Raw genomic sequence first — 20,578 nt, 5'->3', positions numbered from 1 at the left:
TTTTTGCTGCGTTTAGTATACAGTCTTCTAATGGTAGGATGACTTTAGCTGGTCTATTTGATAATATCTAAGCGGCAGTTCTGCCATAGCTACATACAGTGCATTCAGTGCAACAAAATCCACATTTTGTTACGTTACAGCCTTACTCTAAAATATATTAAAATAAATGTTTTTCCTCATCAATCTACACACAATACCCCATAATGACAAAGGGAAAACAGTTTTTTTTTAGCAAATGTATTAAAGATAAAAAACTGAAATACCTTATTTACATAAGTATTCAGACATTTTGCAATGAGACTCGAAATTGAGCTCCGGTGCATCCTGTTTCCATTGATCATCTTTGAGATGTTTCTTCAATTGATTGGACAAGATTTGGAAAGACACACACCTGTCTATATAAAGTCCCACAGTTGACAGTGCATGTCAGAGCAAAAACCAAGCCATGCGGTCAAAGGAATTGTCCATAGAGCTCAGAGACAGGAGTGTGTCTAGGCGCAGATCTGGGGAAGGGTACCAAAACATTTCTGCAGCATTGAAGGTCCCCTAGAACACAGTGGCCTCCATTATTCTTAAATGGAAGAGGTTTGGAACCACCAAGACTCTTCCTAGAGTTGACCGCCCGGCCAAACTGAGCAATCAGGGGAGAAGGGCCTTGGTCAGGGAGGTGACCAAGAACCCGATGGTCACTCTGACAGAGCTCCAGAGTTCCTCTGTGGAGATGGGAGAACCTTCCAGAAGGACAACCATCTCTGCAGCACTCCAACAATCAGGCCTTTATGGTAGAGTGGCCAGACGGAAGCCACTCCTCAGTAAAAGGCACATGACAGCCCGCTTGGAGTTTGCCAAAAGGCACCTAAAGGACTCTCAGACCATGAGAAACAAGATTATCTGGTCTGATGAAACCAAGATTGAACTCTTTGGCCTGAATGCCAAGCGTCACGTTTGGAGGAAACCTGGCACCATCCCTGTGGTGAAGCATGGTGGTGGCAGCATCATCCTGTGGGGATGTTTTTCAGCGGCAGGGACTTGGAGAATAGTCAGGATCGAGGGAAAGATAAACGGAGTACAGAGAGTACAGAGAGATCCTTGATGAAAACCTGCTCCAGAGCGATCAGGACCTAAGACAGGGGCAAAGGTTCACCTTCCAGCAGGAAAATGACCTTAAGCGCACAGCCAAGACAACGCAGGAGTGGCTTCGGAACAAGTCTCTGAATGTCCTTGAGTGGCCCAGCCAGAGCCCAGACTTGAACCCGATCAAACATCTCTGGAGAGACATGAAAATAGCTGTGCAGCGACGCTCCCCATCCAACCTGACAGAGCTTGAGAGGATCTGCAGAGAAGAATGGGAGAAACTCCCCAAATACAGGTCTGCCAAGCTTGCAGCGTCATACCCAAGAAGACTCGAGGCTGTAATCGCTGCCAAAGGTGCTTCAACAAAGTACTGAGTAAAGTGTCTGAATTCTTATGTAAATGTTATATTTTCAGTTATTTATTTTTAATACATTTGCTAAAATGTCTAAAAACCTGTTTTTTCTTTGTCATTATGTGGTATTGTGTAGATTGATGTACAGTGCATTCGGAAAGTATTCAGAACCCTTCACTGTTTCCACACGTTACAGCCTTATTCTAAAATTGATTAAATTGCTTTTTTTCCTCATCAATCTACACACAATACCCCATAATGACAAAGCAAAAGCTGTTTTTTGGTTGTTTTTTTTGCAAATGTATTAACTGAAACAACACATTTACAAACTAAACTGAGTGGAGATAAGAAGCCTTGAGGTCTTGAGAAATCAGTGCTGTAAATCTGAAGTTGATAATCCCAGCCAGGTCACCCCTGATACAAGCCAGTATTGGGCGTCCATCCATGTCTGAGGATGTCGGGAGATGACATGGAAACCGGCCACTAGGGGCAACAGTGAGCACTGTTACTTTTAAGTAGGTTTCAACGTCGTGGATGGGGGATGGGGGAGTTAATGCCTAAACTTAACCTTAAACACTTTGAAATTTAAAATTTGCAATAACTTTGAAACTTCACGTTTGAGAAACATGGATGAACGTCTAATTCTGACGTGAGACTGTGAGAGCTAGTTGGATAATCCATCAGAATTGGATCAAAGGTCAATGTTACCTGGGGACAAAAAAGTGTCCTGGGCCAACAGTGTCAGACAGCAAGCTGGCTGTAATGATAGTGTCTGTCTACTACCATCTATGCAAGGCAACCCCAGTCAATCCTTCCTCCACTCAGTACTATAATTGAATTGAGAAGCTGTAATGGAACTCTGTGAAGTGTGGCAAAGCCGTGATAGCCCTGGGCATCCAATCACTACAAATAAAAGAGGCATAGGTTTATTGGGTATGGATTGTGTGTGTGTGTGTGGATGGGGGGGGGGGGATTGGTTTGTCCGAGAGCACAGTGTACATGGTTCACTCATCGACTCTGTTATGGATTGTGTCTCGTTTCTCTGCCCATATTGTGAGGCTATAGCAGGGATTGGAGTAAACAGAGATGTTGTCACGGTCCCCTACTCTCCTCATCTCCACATCCTGATTATTCGTGGGGGGGTTTTCAATCAATTCGCTATCTTCATTGTTCCGGTGGATTGTGATTGGCAGATACGATCCATATCACACAATAACATGATGCACACAACATTGACATTATTTTCTGCCAGTGACATCTTAGAAAACATCAAAATACCATCAGTGTCTTTGGTATGGTTATAGTATAGTAGTACTGTATATGATAGAAAATAGAAGTGCAAATCACTTCAATAAGGATATCGTGATCAATTTCTTAACAGACGTTTCAGCCTCCCTGGCCCTCATCATAAAATAATTATAATATGTGTTGAGGAAGTTTAATCTCTTGGGAATATTTTGTGATGCACTTTATTTGCATTTAAGGTTTAATCCAATTAAATGTCCATGGATGGCTGAATTTACATGGAATGTACATGGCGTATAGGTTCTATAATGACTATACCCAATGAGTAATATTATATCCTAGCCTCTTGGCTGTAGAAGAAACACATGCATGGGATACTGCTGTGAAACAGATTCTGAAGAAAAATAATTGGTTGCCTTGTGGTGGTTATGGCATTACTCAAATAGCAATGTCTGGTGTGGCGTACCGCAGGTTAGCCACCAGGGGGAGACTCGTTGAGGCCTGGTGGCAGACGATGGCTCCCTCTGCTGGATGTGCCAGGTCTCGACGGGCTCTCTGGCCAGGACTAATTGGTGCTGATTGAGGTTGGTGTGTAATCAAGGGGCTGATTGCTCACCAGCCAGACATGTCCCATAAAGCTGCCAGAAAGGCAGCACACGGGAGGTTGGAACTGGGGAAGAGAGGTTACTCCCATATAGTCGTGCTCAGAACCAGACAACGGAGGGAGTTCGGTTTGTTACCCCAGAGCCCAGAAGACGGTATCCAAGGAGGTCTCCTGGAGGAGACCTATTCCATTCTCTTTCTTTTTTATTTAAATAAACACCCTTGAAACCGAGCTATCACACTTGTGTCCGTGTCTGATCAGTGTAAACGTCTTGACCAAACCCCCGGATCTGCCACAAGTGGTTGAGAATGCGGGCAATCTGATAACGTGGTCAGTTCAGGGTTGACGTTTATACAGCATCAGCATGGACGAGTTGATAGCTCAGTTCGTCCAGACCCAACAAGCGCAAAAGGTGGTTCAGGAACGAACGCTGGAGGAACAGCGGCTACAGAATGTCCGCCTGGTTGAGGAAATCAGGAAGCTACAAGAAGGAGCGCCTACTGAATAGCATCCAAACCAGTTTTTAATTAAGCTAACGGAGGACGATGACGTCGAAACATACCTCTGCACGTTTGAACGGACAGCGCTCCGGGAAGGGTGGCCAAGGGCGAAATGGGCCAGTCTGCTGGCCCCGTTCCTGTCCGGGAATGCCCAAAACGCGTATTGGGACCTTAGCCGCGTGTTTGTCGTTAACTACGACGGTCTCAAACAGCTGACCAAACCCCCTGATCTGCCACACTGGGTACTATTTAACTTCACACTGGCCTCGATATAAGCCTAGCGATTTTTGTCAAATTAAATGTGAAACTGTACCTTATTCTCAAGCCAAGAGATGATCTTTCCATAACACGTGGAACCTTCCGGAACTACTGTTTGCAATCTTAAAAACAATATTTCGTAACATAGCAGCTAGAAAGTGCTTCATCATAGCAAAGTAATCAGTGTTCAGCATAATCCTAAAATAAGTCATTAATGGTGAAGATGGCGCCGGAGGGGATGGCTGCCGTTTTATGGACTCTTAACCAACCGTGCTATTTTGTGTGTTTTTTCGCATTGTTTGTAACTTATTTTGTACATACTGTTGCTGCTACCATCTCTTATGACCGAAAAGAGCTTCTGGACATCAGAACAGCGATTACTCACCTTGAACTGGACAAATAATTTTTATTTAATGAGTTGGACGAGAGGGATTTGCTCCAGACACCCGACAGGGCCCTCATCCCCGTCATTCGCAGTAGAAAGAAAAGGAGATATCGCGGAAGGAGATCGGGGTGCTTGGTAAGGAGCCGGCGACGATTGGCTAATCTGCCTTTGCCATTGATACTATTGGCCAACTTACAATCGCTTGATAATAAAGTGGACGAACTACAGGCACGAATATCCTACCAACAGGACATTCAAAACTGTAATATCTTATGTTTCACAGAGTCGTGGCTGAACGAAGACATTAATAACATACAGCTGGTGGGTTATACACTGTATCGGCAGGATAGAACAGCAGCCTCTGGTAAGACAAGGGGTGACAGTCTATGTATATTTGTAAACAACAGCTGGTGCACGATATCTAAGGAGGTAGAGTATCTCATGATAAGCTGTAGACCACACTATCTACCAATAGAGTTTTCATCTATATTCTTCGTAGCTGTCTATTTACCACCACAAACCGATGCTGGCACTAAGACCGCACTCAATGAACTGTATACGGCCATAAGCAAACAGGAAAACGCTCCTAGTGGCCGGGGACTTTAATGCAGGGAAACTTAAATCAGTTTTACCTCATTTCTTCCAGCATGTTAAATGTGCAACCAGAGGGAAAAAAACTCTAGTCCACCTTTACTCCACACACAGAGACGCGTACAAAGCTCTCCCTCGCCCACCATTTGGCAAATCTGACCATAATTATATCCTCCTGATTCCTGCTTACAAGCAAAAACTAAAGCAGGAAGTACCAGTGACTCGGTCAATAAAAAAGTGGTCAGATGAAGCAGATGCTAAGCTACAGGACTGTTTTGCTAGCGCAGACTGGAATAGGAATCGGAATTCTTCCGATGGCATTGAGGAGTACATAACATCAGTCACTGGCTTCATCAATAAGTGCATCGATGACGTCGTCCCCACAGTGACTGTACGTACATACCCCAACCAGAAGCCATGGATTACAGGCAACAGCCGCGCTGAGCTAAAGGGTAGGGCTGCCGCTTTCAAGGAGCGGGACTCTAACACGGAAGCTTATAAGAAATCCCACTATGCCTTCCGACGAACCATCAAACAGGCAAAGCATCAATACAGGACTAAGATCTAATCGTACTACACTGGCTCCGACGCTCGTCGGATGTGGCAGGGCTTGAAACTATTACAGACTACAAAGGAAAGCACAGCCGCGAGCTGCCCAGTGACACGAGCCTACCAGACGAGCTAAATTACTTCTATGCTCGCTTCAAGGCAAGTAACACTGAAACATGCATGAGAGCATCAGCTGTTCCGGACGACTGTGTGATCATGCTCTCCGTAGCCGATGTGAGTAAGACCTTAAAACAGGTCAACATTCACAAGGCCGTACGGCCAGACGGATGACCAGGATGTGTACTCTGAGCATACGCTGAACAACTGGCAAGTGTCTTCACTGACATTTTCAACCTCTCCCTGTCTGAGTCTGTAATACCAACATGTTTCAAGCAGACCACAATAGTCCCTGTGCCCAAGAACACTAAGGTAACCTGCCTAAATGACTACCGTCCCGTAGCACTCATGTCTGTAGCCATGAAGTGCTTTGAAAGGCTGGTCATGGCTCACATCAACACCATTATCCCAGAAACCCTAGACCCACTCTAATTTGCATACCGCCCCAACAGATCCACAGATGATGCAATCTCTTTTGCGCTCCACACTGCCCTTTCACACCTGGACAAAAGGAACACCTATGTGAGAATGCTATTCATTGACTACAGCTCAGCGTTCAACACCATAGTGCCCTCAAAGCTCATCACTAATTTAAGGACCCTGGGACTAAACACCTCCCTCTGCAACTGGATCCTGGACTTCCTGATGGGCCGCCCCCAGGTGGTAAGGGTAGGTAACAACACATCCGCCACGCTGATTCTCAACACGGTGGCCCCTCAGGGGTGTGTGCTCAGGCCCCTCCTGTACTCCCTGTTCACTCATGACTGCATGGCCAGGCACAACTCCAACACCATCATTAAGTAGTGGAACAGGTTGAGAGCTTCAAGTTCCTTGGTGTCCACATCACCAACAAACTAACATGGTCCAAGCACACCAAGACAGTCGTGAAGAGGGCACGACAAAACCTTTTCCCCCTAAGGAGACTCAAAGGGTTCTACAGCTGCACCATCGAGAGCATCCTGACTGGTTGCATCACTGCCTGGTATGGCAACTGCTCAGCCACCGACCGCAAGACACTACAGAGGGTAGTGCGTACGGCCCAGTACATCACTGGGGCCAAGCTTCCTGCCATCCAGGACCTCTATACCGGGCAGTGTCAGAGGAAGGCCCTAAAAATTGTCAATGACTCAAGCCACCCTAGTCATAGACTGTTCTCTCTGCTACCTTACGGCAAGCAGTACCAGAGCACCAAGTCTAGGTCCAAAAGGCTTCTAAACAGCTTCTACCCCCAAGCCATAAGACTCCTGAACAACTAATCAAATGGCTACCTGGACTATTTGCATTGCCCCCCTCTATTAAGCTGCTGCTACTCTCTGTTTATTATCTATGCATAGTCACTTTAATAACTCTACCTACATGTACATATTACCTAAATTACCTCAACTAACCAGTGCCCCCGCACATTGACTTGGTACCGGTAACCCCTGTATATAGCCTATAGCCTCGCTAGTGTTATTTTTACTGCTGCTCTTTAATTATTTGTAACTTTTATTTAGTTTTATTTTATATTGTATTTTTGTGTGATTTTTTTTGGTATTCTTTCTTAAAACTGCATTGTTGGTTAAGGGCTTGTAAGTAAGCATTTCACTGTAAGGTCTACACTGTTTTTGGCGCATGTGACAAATACAATTTGATTTGATTTGATTTAATGGTTCCAAAAGGCCTGTTCTGCACTCAACAAGCTCAGAGAGCTACTGATGTAATGACTAGAGGTCAATGGGAACACAGTGAGAGGAACACTGAAGAGAGCAACCTTGAGGTCTCTCTGCAGTCTCTATGGTACATCAGTGTGGTCTCTCTATAGTACATTATTGTAGTCTCTATGGTACATGAGTGTGGACTGTCCCCGGCATAACAACAAGGGCGTTGTATTATAATTCGTTTTTAAGCATTCATATTTCATCACAATTCATCATTCACAATATGAATAATTGCTTAATTTATTCTAAATGTAGTCAGTGTTATCGTATTGTAACAAGCTACTCTCTCTGTGGGTATCCATTACAAGGCTTATTAAACGGATCAGAACAACAAACCCTTGCTATGAAATAACAGACATTACTCAATGTCAGACTGGGGGGAACGCTTAGTGCTGCACAAAACACTCTATTAGGAAGAAACGGGAGTATTCTTATACAAATGAATGCATCCTCAGGGAGATACTGCACAGTATGAAACATGTATGCACTCACTAACTGTAAGTCGCTCTGGATAAGAGCGTCTGCTAAATGACTAAAATGTAAATGTAAATATGCAACAAAGTATACTTCTACTGCTTAATGTTGAACAAGGAAAGGACCCCTAAACTTCTGCTCTTATTTGTATCTACCTCTCAATAGACTGACTGAACTACATAATATGAAAGGTATTATATTTGTATGCAACCCAATTGTAATTCTCTTTGAACAATGATTGGAGACTTCATTATTATTGTGCTTTATTTTTCTCAGCTACAATCATGTTCAACGAGCTAAACAATTCCAATTGAATCTGTAGTCCATTTCATCGCCAACAGATGTACACTGAGTATACCAAACATTAGGAACACCTTCTTAATATTGAGTTGCAACCCCCCCCAATACATCAGGGCATGGACTCTACAAAGTGTCGAAAGCATTCCACAGGAATGCTGGCCCATGTTGACTCCAATGCTTCCCACTGTTGTGTCAAGTTGGCTGGATGTCCTTTGGATGTCTTGAGACACACGGGAAACTGTTGAGCATGGAAAAACCCAGCAGCGTTGCAGTACTTGACACAAACCGGTATGCCTGGCACCTACTACAATACCCTGTTCAAAGGCACTTAAATATTTTGTCTTGCCCATTCACCCTCTGAATGGCACACATACACAATCCATGTCTCAATTGTCTCAAGGCTTTAAAATCCTTCTTTAACCCATCTTACTAACACACCAGCCCCATTATTAGCCAGATAATGATCATTTTGGGCAAAAACCCAAGTCAGACTGGCCCACTGGGCTAAAAATGGACCAGCTCATCTGGCATTTACCCAAAATGCCAGATGGCCAGTCCGGCCCTAGACATTGCTACATGGCACCACTTCACTTATTGATTGACCTCATTGAATGTGGATCAATAGCCGTGTTGCAAGCACAGCTTCAGATGCAATCGTTAGGCAAGGGCAATTTAAGTGTAGGAAAGGATGAAACAGCGTCTGTGCCACCAGATAGTAGCATAAATCCCCACGCAGCTGGACAATTTTCTAAAGGCTTCTGGAAAGAAATGCTGTCGGCATGCTCAACCGGTGTCGCTCGTTCAGCTGACAGAACTTTAAACCGGTTCTCCCCATTAAAACAACGAGTCAGAGTCAGAGGACGAGCCTTCTCAGGTCTCTCCTCCACCTGTTACGGGATCTGAGCCGCCAAAGCTTCTCACCATTAGCTCTGACAAATTGAAAACCCTAGTCATTGGCGACTCCATTACCCACAATATTAGACTTAAAAATAACCATCCAGCGATCATACACTCTTTACAAGTGGGCAGGGCTACCGACGTAAAGGCTATTCTGAAGATGGTGCTGGCTAAGGCTAAAACTGGTGAGTGTAGAGAGTATAGGGATATTGTTATCCACGTCGGCACCAACGATGTTAGGATGAAACAGTCAGAGGTCACCAAGCTCAACATAGCTTCAGTGAGTAAATCAGCTAGAAAGATGTGTCGGCATCGAGTAATTGTCTCTGGCCCCCTCCCATTTAGGGGGAGTGATGAGCTCTGCAGCAGAGTCTCACAACTCAATCGCTGGTTGAAAACTGTTTTCTGCCCCTCCCAAATGATAGAATTTGTAGATAATTGGCCCTCTTTCTGGGACTCACCCACAAACAGGACCAAGCCTGGCCTGCTGAGGAGTGACCGACTCCATCCTAGCTGGAGGGGTGCTCTCATCTTATCTATGAACATAGACAGGGCTCTGCCACTAGCACAGTCAGTGTAGTCAGCTCAGCTATCCCCATTGAGACCGTGTCTGTGCCTCGATCTAGGTTGGGCAAACAAAACATGGCGGTGTTCGATTTGGCAATCTCACTGGAATAAGGACCTCCTCCATTCCTGCCATTATTGAAAGAGATTGTGATATCTCGCATCTCAAAATAGGGTTACTTAATGTTACATCCCTCACTTCCAAAGCAGTCATAGTCAATGAACTAATCACTGATCATAATCTTGATGTGATTTGCCTGACTGAAACATGGCTCAATCCTGATGAATGTACTGTGTTAAATGAGGCCTATTCTCCTGGTTACACTAGTGACTATATCCCCCGCACATCCGGTAAAGGCGGAGGTGTTGTTAACATTTATGACAGCAAATTTCAATTTACAAAAAACGAAATGACTGTTTTCGTCTTTTGAGCTTCTAGTCATGAACTCTATGCAGCCTTCTCAATCACTTTTTATAGCTACCGTTTACAGGCCTCCTGGGCCGTATACAGCGTTCCTCACTGAGTTCCCTGAATTCCTGTCGGACCTTGTAGTCATGGCAGATGATATTCACATTTTTGGTGACTTTAATATTCACATGGAAAAGTCCACAGACCCACTCCAAAAGGCTTTCGGAGCCATCATCGACTCAATGGGTTTTGTCCAACATGTCTCCGGACCTACTCATTGCCACTGTCATACCCTGGATCTAGTTTTGTCCCATTTAATAAATATTGTGGATCTAAATGTCTTTCCTCATAATCCAGGACTATCGGACCACTATTTTATTACGTTTGTTATCGCAACAAATAATCTGCTCAGACCCCAACCAAGGATCATCAAAATCCGTGCTATAAGTTGTCGGACAACCCAAAGATTCCTAGATGCCCTTCCAGACTCCCTCCACCTACCCAAGGACATCGGAGTACAAAAATCGAGGATCGTAATTTAACCTAGATGCAGTCGCACCCCTAAAAACAAAAAACATTTGTCACAAGAAATTTGCTCCCTGGTATACAGAAAATACCCGAGCCCTGAAGCAAGCTTCCAGAAAATTGGAACGGAAATGGCGCTCCACCAAACGGGAAGTCTTTCGACTAGCTTGGAAAGACAGTACCGTGCAATATTGAAGAGCCCTCCCTGCTGCTCGATCATCCTATTTTTCCAACCTAATTGAGGAGAATAAGAACAACCCAAAATGTATTTTTGATACTGTCGCAAAGCTAACTAGAAAGCAGCATTCAACAAGCGAGGATAGCTTTCACTTCAGCAGTGATACATTTATGAACTTCTTTGATGAAAAGATCATGATCATTAGAAAGCAAATTACGGACTCCACTTTGAATCTGCGCATTTCTCCAAAGCTCAGTTGTCCTGAGTCTGCACAGAACTGTCAGGACCTAGGTTCAAAGGAGAGACTCAAGTTTTTTAAACCTATATCTCTTGACACATTCATGAAAATAGTCATGGCCTCTAAACCGTCAAGCTGCATCCTGGACCCTATTCCAACTAAACTACTGAAAGAGATACTTCCTGTGCTTGGCCCTCCTATGTTGAACATAATAAATGGCTCCCTATCCACCAGATGTGTACCAAACTCACTAAAAGTGGCAGTAATAAAGCCTCTCTTGAAAAAGCCAAACCTTGACCCGGAAAATGTAAAAACTATCGACATATATCGGATCTCCCATTCCTCTAAAAACAAAATGAAAAAGCTGTTGCACAGCAACTCACTGCCTTCCTGAAGAAAATGATGTATACGAAATGCTTCAGTCTGGTTTTAGACCCCATTATAGCACTGAGACTGCACTCGTGAAGGTGGTAAATTACCTTTTAATGGCATCAGACCAAGGCTCTGCATCTGTCCTCGTGCTCTTAGACCTTAGAGCTGCTTTTGACACAAACGATCACCACATTCTTTTGGAGAGATTAGAAACCCTAATTGGTCTACACAGATAAGTTCTTGCCTGGTTTAGATCTTATCTGTCAGAATGATATTAGTTTGTCTCTGTGGATGGTTTGTCCTCTGACAAATCAATTGTACGTTTTGGCGTTCCTCAAGGTTCTGTTTTAGGACCACTATTGTTTTCACTATATATTCTACCTCTTGGTGATGTCATTCGGAAACACAATGTCAACTTTCACTGCTATGCGGACGACACACAGCTGTACATTTCGATGAAACATGGTGAAGCCCAATAATGACCTACCCTTGAAGCCTGTGTTTCAGACATAAAGTGGATGGCTGCAAATGCTTCACTTTTAAACTCGGACAAAACAGAGATGCTAGTTCTAGGTTCCAAGAAACAAAGAGATCTGCTGTTGGATCTGATAATTAATATTGACAGCTGTACAGTAGTCTCAAATAAAACTGAAGGACCTCAGTGTTACTCTGGAACCTGATCTCTCTTTTGACTAACATATCAAGAATATCTAAAGGACAGCTTTTATCCATCTTGGTAACATTTCAAAAAGCAGAAACTTTTTGTCCAAAAATGACACAGAAAAGCTAATCCATTGTCACGTTCGTTGAATACAGGATTGGACCAAGGTGCAGCATGGAATGCATACATGTTTATTTACGAAGTTAACACACGACAAAACAACAAACGCAACGTAACGTGAAGCTCACAATGGCTACACACAAACAAGAGTCAAGATCCCACAACATAGGTAGGCAAAATGGCTACCTAAGTATGATCCCCAATCAGAGACAACAATCGACAGCTGCCTCTGATTGGAAACCACACCCGGCCAACATAGAAATACAATAACATAGAATCTATACATAGAAATTCACACCCTGACCAAACCAACGAGAAACAACAGGCATTTAAAGGTCAGGGCGTGACATCCATGCTTTTGTCACTTCTAGATTTGTCACTTCTACTGCAATGCTCTACTTTCCGGCTACCCGGATAAAGCACTAAATAAACTTCAGTTAGTGCTAAACACGGCTGCTAGAATCCTGACTAGAACCAAAAGATGTGATTTTATTACTCCAGTGCTAGCCTCTCTACATTGGCTTCCTGTTAAGGCTAGGGCTGATTTCAAGGTTTTACTGCTAACCTACAAAGCATTACATGGGCTTGCTCCTACTTACAGTGGGGGAAAAAAGTATTTAGTCAGCCACCAATTGTGCAAGTTCTCCCACTTAAAAAGATGAGAGAGGCCTGTAATTTTCATCATAGGTACACGTCAACTATGGCAGACAAAATGAGGAAAAAAAATCCAGAAAATCACATTGTAGGATTTTTTATAAATTTATTTGCAAATTATGGTGGAAAATAAGTATTTGGTCAATAACAAAAGTTTCTCAATACTTTGGTATATACCCTTTGTTGGCAATGACACAGGTCAAACGTTTTCTGTAAGTCTTCACAAGGTTTTCACACACTGTTGCTGGTATTTTGGCCCATTCCTCCATACAGATCTCTTCTAGAGCAGTGATGTTTTGGGGCTGTCGCTGGGCAACACAGACTTTCAACTCCCTCCAAAGATTTTCTATGGGGTTGAGATCTGGAGACTGGCTAGGCCACTCCAGGACCTTGAAATGCTTCTTACGAAGCCACTCCTTCGTTGCCCGGGCGGTGTGTTTGGGATCATTGTCATGCTGAAAGACCCAGCCACGTTTCATCTTCAATGCCCTTGCTGATGGAAGGAGGTTTTCACTCAAAATCTCACGATACATGGCCCCATTCATTCTTTCCTTTACACGGATCAGTCGTCCTGGTCCCTTTGCAGAGAAACAGCCCCAAAGCATGATGTTTCCACCCCCGTGCTTCACAGTAGGTATGGTGTTCTTTGGATGCAACTCAGCATTCTTTGTCCTCCAAACACGACGAGTTGAGTTTTTACCAAAAAGTTCTATTTTGGTTTCATCTGACCGTATGACATTCTTCCAATCCTCTTCTGGATCATCCAAATGCACTCTAGCAAACTTCAGACGGGCCTGGACATGTACTGGGTTAAGCAGGGTGACACGTCTCGCACTGCAGGATTTGAGTCCCTGGCGGCGTAGTGTGTTACTGATGGTAGGCTTTGTTACTTTGGTCCCAGCTCTCTGCAGGTCATTCACTAGGTCCCCCCGTGTGGTTCTGGGATTTTTTCTCACCGTTCTTGTGATCATTTTGACCCCACGGGGTGAGATATTGCGTGGATCCTCAGATCGAGGGAGATTATCAGTGGTCTTGTATGTCTTCCATTTCCTAATAATTGCTCCCACAGTTGATTTCTTCAAACCAAGCTGCTTACCTATTGCAGATTCAGTCTTCCCAGCCTGGTGCAGGTCTACAATTTTGTTTATTTTGTCCTTTGACAGCTCTTTGGTCTTGGCCATAGTGGAGTTTGGAGTGTGACTGTTTGAGGTTGTGGACAGGTGTCTTTTATACTGATAACAAGTTCAAACAGGTACCATTAATACAGGTAACGAGTGGAGGACAGAGGAGCCTCTTAAAGAAGAAGTTACAGGTCTGTGAGAGCCAGAAATCTTGCTTGTTTGTAGGTGACCAAATACTTATTTTCCACCATAATTTGCAAATAAATTCATAAAAATCCTACAATGTGATTTTCGGAGAAAATCTAAGTCTGTCAAGTTGACTTGTACCTATGATGAAAATTACAGGCCTCTCTCATCTTTTTAAGTGGGAGAACTTGCACAATTGGTGGCTGACTAAATACTTTTTTCCCCCACTGTATCTCTCCGATTTGGTCCTGCCGTACATACCTACATGTACGCTATGGTCACAAGACGCAGGCCTCCTTATTGTCCCTAGAATTTCTAAGCAAACAGCTGGACTGCAGGGCTTTCTCCTATAGAGCTCCTTTTTTATGGAATGGTCTGCCTATCCATGTGAGAGACGTAGACTCGGTCTCGGCCTTTAAGTCTTTACTGAAGACTCATCTCTTCAGTAGGTCCTATGATTGAGTGTAGTCTGGCCCAGGGGTGCGAAGGTGAACGGCAAGGCACTGGAGCGACGAACCGCCCTTGCTGTCTCTGCCTGGCCGGCTCCCCTCTCTCCACTGGGATTCTCTGCCTCTGACCCTATTACGGGGGCTGAGTCACTGGCTTACTAGTGCTCTTCCATACTGTCCCTAGGAGGGGTGCGTCACTTGAGTGGGTTGAGTCACTGACGTGATCTCTTCCTGTCCGGATTTGCGCCCCCTCAGGCTCGTGCGGTGGAGGAGATCTTCGTGGGCTATACTCAGCCTTGTCTCAGGGTAGTAGGTTGGTGGTCTGTTGATATCCCTCTGGTGGTGTGGGGGCTGTGCTTTGGCAAACTGGGTGGGGTTATATCCTGCCTGGTTGGCCCTGTCCGGGGGTAACGTCGGAAGGGGCCACAGTGTCCCCCGACCCACCCCTGTCTCCGTCTCCAGTATCTATGCTGCAATAGTCTATGTGCCTGGGGGCTAGGGTCAGTCTGTTATATCTGGTGTAATTCTCCTGTCTTATCTGGTGCCTAATTCTCTCTCTCTCCCTCTCTCCCTCCCCGAGGACCTGAGCCCTAGGATCAGGACTACCTGGCCTGATGACTCCTGGCTGTCCCCAGTCTACCTGGTCGTGCTGCTGCTACAGTTTCAACTTTTCTGCCTGCGGCTATGGAACCCTGACCTGTTCACCGGACGTGCTACCTTGTCCTGGACCTGCTATTTTCGACTCTCTCTCTCTACCGCACCTGCTGTCTCAACCTCTGAATGCTAGGCTATGAAAAGCCAACTGACATTTACTCCTGAGATACTGACCTGTTGCACACTCTACAACCACTGTGATTATTATTTGACCCTGCTGGTCATCTATGAACGTTTGATAATCTTGAAGAACAATCTGGCCTTAAATGGCCATGTACTCTTATAATCTCCACGCGTCACAGCCAGAAGAGGACTGGCCACCCCCTCAGAGCCTGGTTCCTCTCTAGATTTCTTCCTAGGTTCCTGCCTTTCTAGGGAGTTTTTCCTAGCCACTGTGCTTCTACATCTGCATTGCTTGCTGTTTGGGGTTTTTGGCTGGGTTTCTGTATAGCACTTTGTGACATCTGCTGATGTAAAAAGGGCTTTATAAATACATTTGATTGATTAATTGATTGATTTACAATCTTCGCTGCAGGCTTGTTTGTTAGGAGCCTATCTATGGATGATGGCAAGAAGGAAGGTACCTTACAATGCAGCACATAGACAGGAGGAAGCACCCTTTATGGACGCACAAGGTTTTTTATGTAAAAACATAGATTTGACTATTATCATTTTATGCCATTATGGAGATAGAGTAGGCTATTGATTTAGATGGATGTATAGAGAGAATTAGCCACATAGCCCAAAAAGATAGATGGACACACAGACAGGAAGGCAGGCAGGCAGGTAGCTAATGAGAAGGGACCTATTTGAACTGCTGAGGCCATAGTAGAAAATGCATTATAAGACTGACCTCTAGTGGAGGTTCAGTAGAGTAGGCTATAGCATTATCTTGTCCATGTATTTATGGACCTTGTACTTTTCCTTTCATTGGGGTCTTTGAAATAAAGACTAGGTTAGAAAAATAACCAAAAAGGCGAGCCTAAGCAATGTTGTTAATTAAATAAAAAAATATATATTTGGGTGCTGACATTAAAAACGTAGGCCTATAAATTTAATAATTTCACTGTATAAAATGATGATTATCCAAGTAGCCTAGCTTTCGGCTACCTAATTAGATTATTATCCACCGTGCTAAATCGTATGGTTGGTTATTACGTTTAGCCTATAATATTAACACCGTAGCCTAGTTGGAGTCAAAACTCATACCCTGCGGTTATTCCGCATTCAGCAGCAACTCCTTGCAACAGCATGCCTCGCCTGTGTCACTTCAGCTGGAGTGTCTTCATTGTCGGACTCCGTTGCAAAACGTTTGGTCTATTGCAAAACGTTTTGCAACGGAAGCCGTTTACGGTTTACTCTAGGAACCAAACGGAACCAAACCGAGCAAACGGAACGAAACGGGGAGAGACCTACCTGCATTTGTCTAATAGAAACACTCGTTTTCGTTGCAAAACGTTTTCCGTTTGGAGTAAACGTTTTCCGTTGCAAAACGTTTTGCAAAAAAATCAAACCCTTTGCAACGGAATTGGAGTAATGAATGCACCCCTGTAGTCTGGCTTGCTGGCGGGACGCTTTCGTTCGTCCTCCTCGACTATTGAAATAAGAACACACCCACCGAGTTTGACACACCTTTACTTTGGAGTTAACTTCTGCACATTCTTTCCGGATCGAACAAAGTCCAAAATGACAGCGCAAAATAAGTGTTCTGAACTTGCTACGCAAATATTAAAAGAGGCTCCCACGTCGAGAAAAGCTCTTATTGACAACTACAACAACCTTCACAAAGTGGCCGATTACTGTGAAAATAATTATTTAGGCCTACAGGTGAGCATTGTTGGCAATGATAACAGAATTAACTAACTTAATTATTCTAATAGGCTTAGTTTATTTATTTGTTTATTGAATATATTTTGGGGAAATTGTTAATTACTTTTACTTGCTTAGTGTAATCTTTCTCTTTCTGTCTTTGGAACAAAAACTGTACAATGCCTTCTTTATAACGTAGTTATAAAACATTGTACATTTTAAGTTAAAGCGTTAGGCCTATACGTTTTGAGGGAACATAGAGGCATATGAAAGGGCAAGTTGTGCCCTTTTCTGTATATCATAGTATTCTGACTGTGTCGAAAAGTATAGGAACACTGTAAGAAGTTTTGATATACCATATCTTTGCCAAGAAAATAATGCTTGAAAAATGATTAAGGATGTGGACACATGGAGGGGTTTGGAGGAGACCAAGGCTTTGACCACTCAGGCTTTGGCCAGTGTGGCCTACCAGATCAACAGCCTAGCCACTTCTGTCCTGAGACTGCTGGACACCCAGGCCATGCAGCTGAAAGACATGGAGAACTCCCTCAACCTCCTCTCTCTGGTGAGAAACACTGCCACTTTATGGGTCAGTTAGTTCATGAGACTACAGTGCAGTATGGGACTTTTGCTCAATAGACGAAGTACAGTACAGTTTCGCGTCCCACATGGCACCCTATTCCATATATAGTGCACTACCTCACTATATAGGTAACAGGGTGCCATTTGGGACCCAAACTCAGTGTTGTAATACCTGTGCTATCTCCCAGGCTGTAGCTATCCATCAGGAGAAGGTGTCTCGGAGAGAGATGGGAGTTTTCACCATAGTAACGAAGTTGGCTTGCACCAAATTAATGAGCCCTCCCAAAGCTGGCCGGGAGCCGGAGGGTTGCTACATCAGAAGATCGATATCCTTCACCGAACTGGACACACTGGGCCACAGCTTTAATGTGAGAAGAGCTGGGACAATGTTTCCCTTATGGATACATTTATCCCATTAGACTTAGCATAGATTTTAGTTTTTTTGTAATATGATATTGATTCTACAATGCCAGCAGCACATGAACAATTCTGTCCACAGATAATAAATAGCAGTCTACATTACTGTCATTAGACTTACTAGCACTTAGTTACTTATTAGCACCTACTTACTTTGTCTGTAATTCAATCCCGCCAGAGCAATGCTATTGGGCCATCTAGATGATGATGACTTTAGAGCAGTAATATTGTTGTGGTGTTTTTCTCAATGTATTGTCTTCCCCAGCTCAATGAGTTGCAGCCTCGGAAAAGAACGGGGACCACAGAGAGCGTGCGGAGTACAAGGAGCTGTGGCCCTGTGGCTTGTCCTGTTGCTCCTGATACCCAGCCTGGGGAACCCTCCTCAGCCAGCGTCAATAAGGATCTCTATAGGTAAGCACAGCACTAGTTAGGGTGGTGAGTGGTGATGGGATATGGACCAGTTAGCATACTGTAGTTAAACTCATCATGAAATCCAATAATGCCCTTATAACCAGTAACACCTGTTAGTATTACATCGCTTTAACTGTCTCAAATATAAAGGGGATACATTCATTGAATGGAACCTTCTCATTCTACCCTCCCAGGTCCAATCTTGGCATTAATGTGGCCCTACCATCAGTGCCCACCGTGCCAGCCTCCTCAAACCTCACCCAAGACTGCCCACCACCCCCTCCTGGATCCACGTTTGACTCCAACATCTCACCTCCTCCTCCTCCACCACCTGGCTCCATGGGCACTGGTCCTCCTCCACCTCCTCCTCCTACACCCTCCATGACCTCATCGTATAACCTCCCTCCTCCTACACCGAATGCATCCCCTAATGTTCCCTCTCCGCCACCCCCTCCTCCACCTCCTCCCAGCTCATCAAATAGCTTACTCCCTCCACCTCCACCTGGTTCAATGGGTAATGCTCCACCTCCTCCTCCACCTCCTCCCAGCTCATCAAATAGCTTCCCCCCTCCTCCTCCTCCACCTCCTCCACCTGGTTCAATGGGTAATGCTCCACCTCCTCCTCCACCTCCTCCCAGCTCATCAAATAGCTACCCCCCTCCTCCTCCTCCACCTCCTCCCAGCTCATCAAATAGCTTCCCCCCTCCTCCTCCTCCACCTCCTCCACCTGGTTCAATGGGTAATGCTCCACCTCCTCCTCCACCTCCTCCCAGCTCATCAAATAGCTTACTCCCTCCACCTCCACCTGGTTCAATGGGTAATGCTCCACCTCCTCCTCCACCTCCTCCCAGCTCATCAAATAGCTTCCCCCCTCCTCCCAGCTCATCAAATAGCTTCCCCCCTCCTCCGCCTCCTCCACCTGGTTCAATGGGTAATGCTCCTCCTCCTCCTCCTCCTCCTCCTCCACCACCTCCTCCTCTCCCTGGTACCTCCACTAAGGTGCCCCCACCTCCTCCACCACCCCCACCTCCTCCTCTTCCATAACGTATATTGTTATGTCTTCCCTATCTACCTTCTGCTATGTAAGGATTACATGATAACATGGCACAGCAATGAATTGAACTGAATATGGTATGTAACAGGTATAGAGTGTGTGATCATGATTGAGTTTTTATGAATATGTATAAAACAAAATTTGATTTATTTCAATTTGCAAGTATATTGATGACAGGATTCTGCATAAAATTAAGTTTTTACATCTATATTTTGCTTTGTTGTGTATTGCAGAAATTACCTCTATGGCCACCAGTGTTATGTTATGGTCCTCCATTCAGTTATACAGTTATTCAGTCATTCAATTATACAGTTATTCTGTTATACAGTTATTCCGTTATACAGTTATTCCGTTATACGGTAATTCAGTTATACAGTTATATACTTACTCTAATATTCATTTGACAACAACAATACCACTACGAAGACCATACAACACAAACAGATCTGGGACCAGGCTACTGTAGCCTACATATCTTTCACAAAATCCCCTCCAAAAGTGCACATTCCTACCGATGTAAAGCAGCTCATTCAAACTACCCCGAACGTGTCCCAACAATGCCCAGGCTGCATTCCTCAGTTACATGCCTTAACGTGGACCCCTTGTTTTTCTCATGATCCTTTTATTCTTAATTTCCCTCCCTCTAATAGTCTTACATATATACACTGCTCAAAAAAATTAAGGGAACACTTAAACAACACAATGTAACTCCAAGACAATCACACTTCTGTGAAATAAAACTGTCCACTTAGGAAGCAACACTGATTGACAATACATTTCACATGCTGTTGTGCAAATGGAATAGATTTACATTTACGTCATTTAGCAGACGCTCTTATCCAGAGCGACTTACATGAGCAATTAGGGTTAAGTGCCTTGCTCAAGGGCACATCGACAGATTTTTCACCTAGTCGGCGTGGGGATTAGAACCAGTGACCTTTCGATTACTGGCACAACGCTCTTAACCACTAAGCTACCGGAATAGACAACAGGTGGAAATTATAGGCAATTAGTAAGACACCCCCAATAAAGAACTGGTTTTGCAGGTGGTGACCACAGACCACTTCTCAGTTCCTATGCTTCCTGGCTGATGTTTTGGTCACTTTTGAATGCTGGCGGTGCTTTCAC

General features: G+C 44.3%; 1 protein-coding gene across 1 annotated transcript; it reads left to right on the top strand.

The window, feature by feature from the left end:
* Nucleotides 1-16,713: 16,713 nt before the first annotated feature.
* Nucleotides 16,714-19,512, top strand: LOC121584984 (abl interactor 1). The gene is made up of 6 exons (XM_045221540.1): nucleotides 16,714-17,004; nucleotides 17,384-17,551; nucleotides 17,757-17,936; nucleotides 18,251-18,396; nucleotides 18,591-19,000; nucleotides 19,484-19,512. The coding sequence occupies exons 1-6, from the start codon at nucleotides 16,864-16,866 to the stop codon at nucleotides 19,510-19,512; spliced, it is 1,074 nt and encodes a 357-aa protein (XP_045077475.1). The 5' UTR covers nucleotides 16,714-16,863.
* The last annotated feature ends 1,066 nt before the right edge of the window (nucleotides 19,513-20,578 follow it).

The sequence above is a fragment of the Coregonus clupeaformis genome, chromosome 1 (genome assembly GCF_020615455.1).
Source record: "Coregonus clupeaformis isolate EN_2021a chromosome 1, ASM2061545v1, whole genome shotgun sequence".
Taxonomy (NCBI): domain Eukaryota; kingdom Metazoa; phylum Chordata; class Actinopteri; order Salmoniformes; family Salmonidae; genus Coregonus; species Coregonus clupeaformis.
The sequence above is the reverse complement of the archived record's forward strand: the minus strand, read 5'-3'. Positions and strand labels throughout refer to the sequence as shown.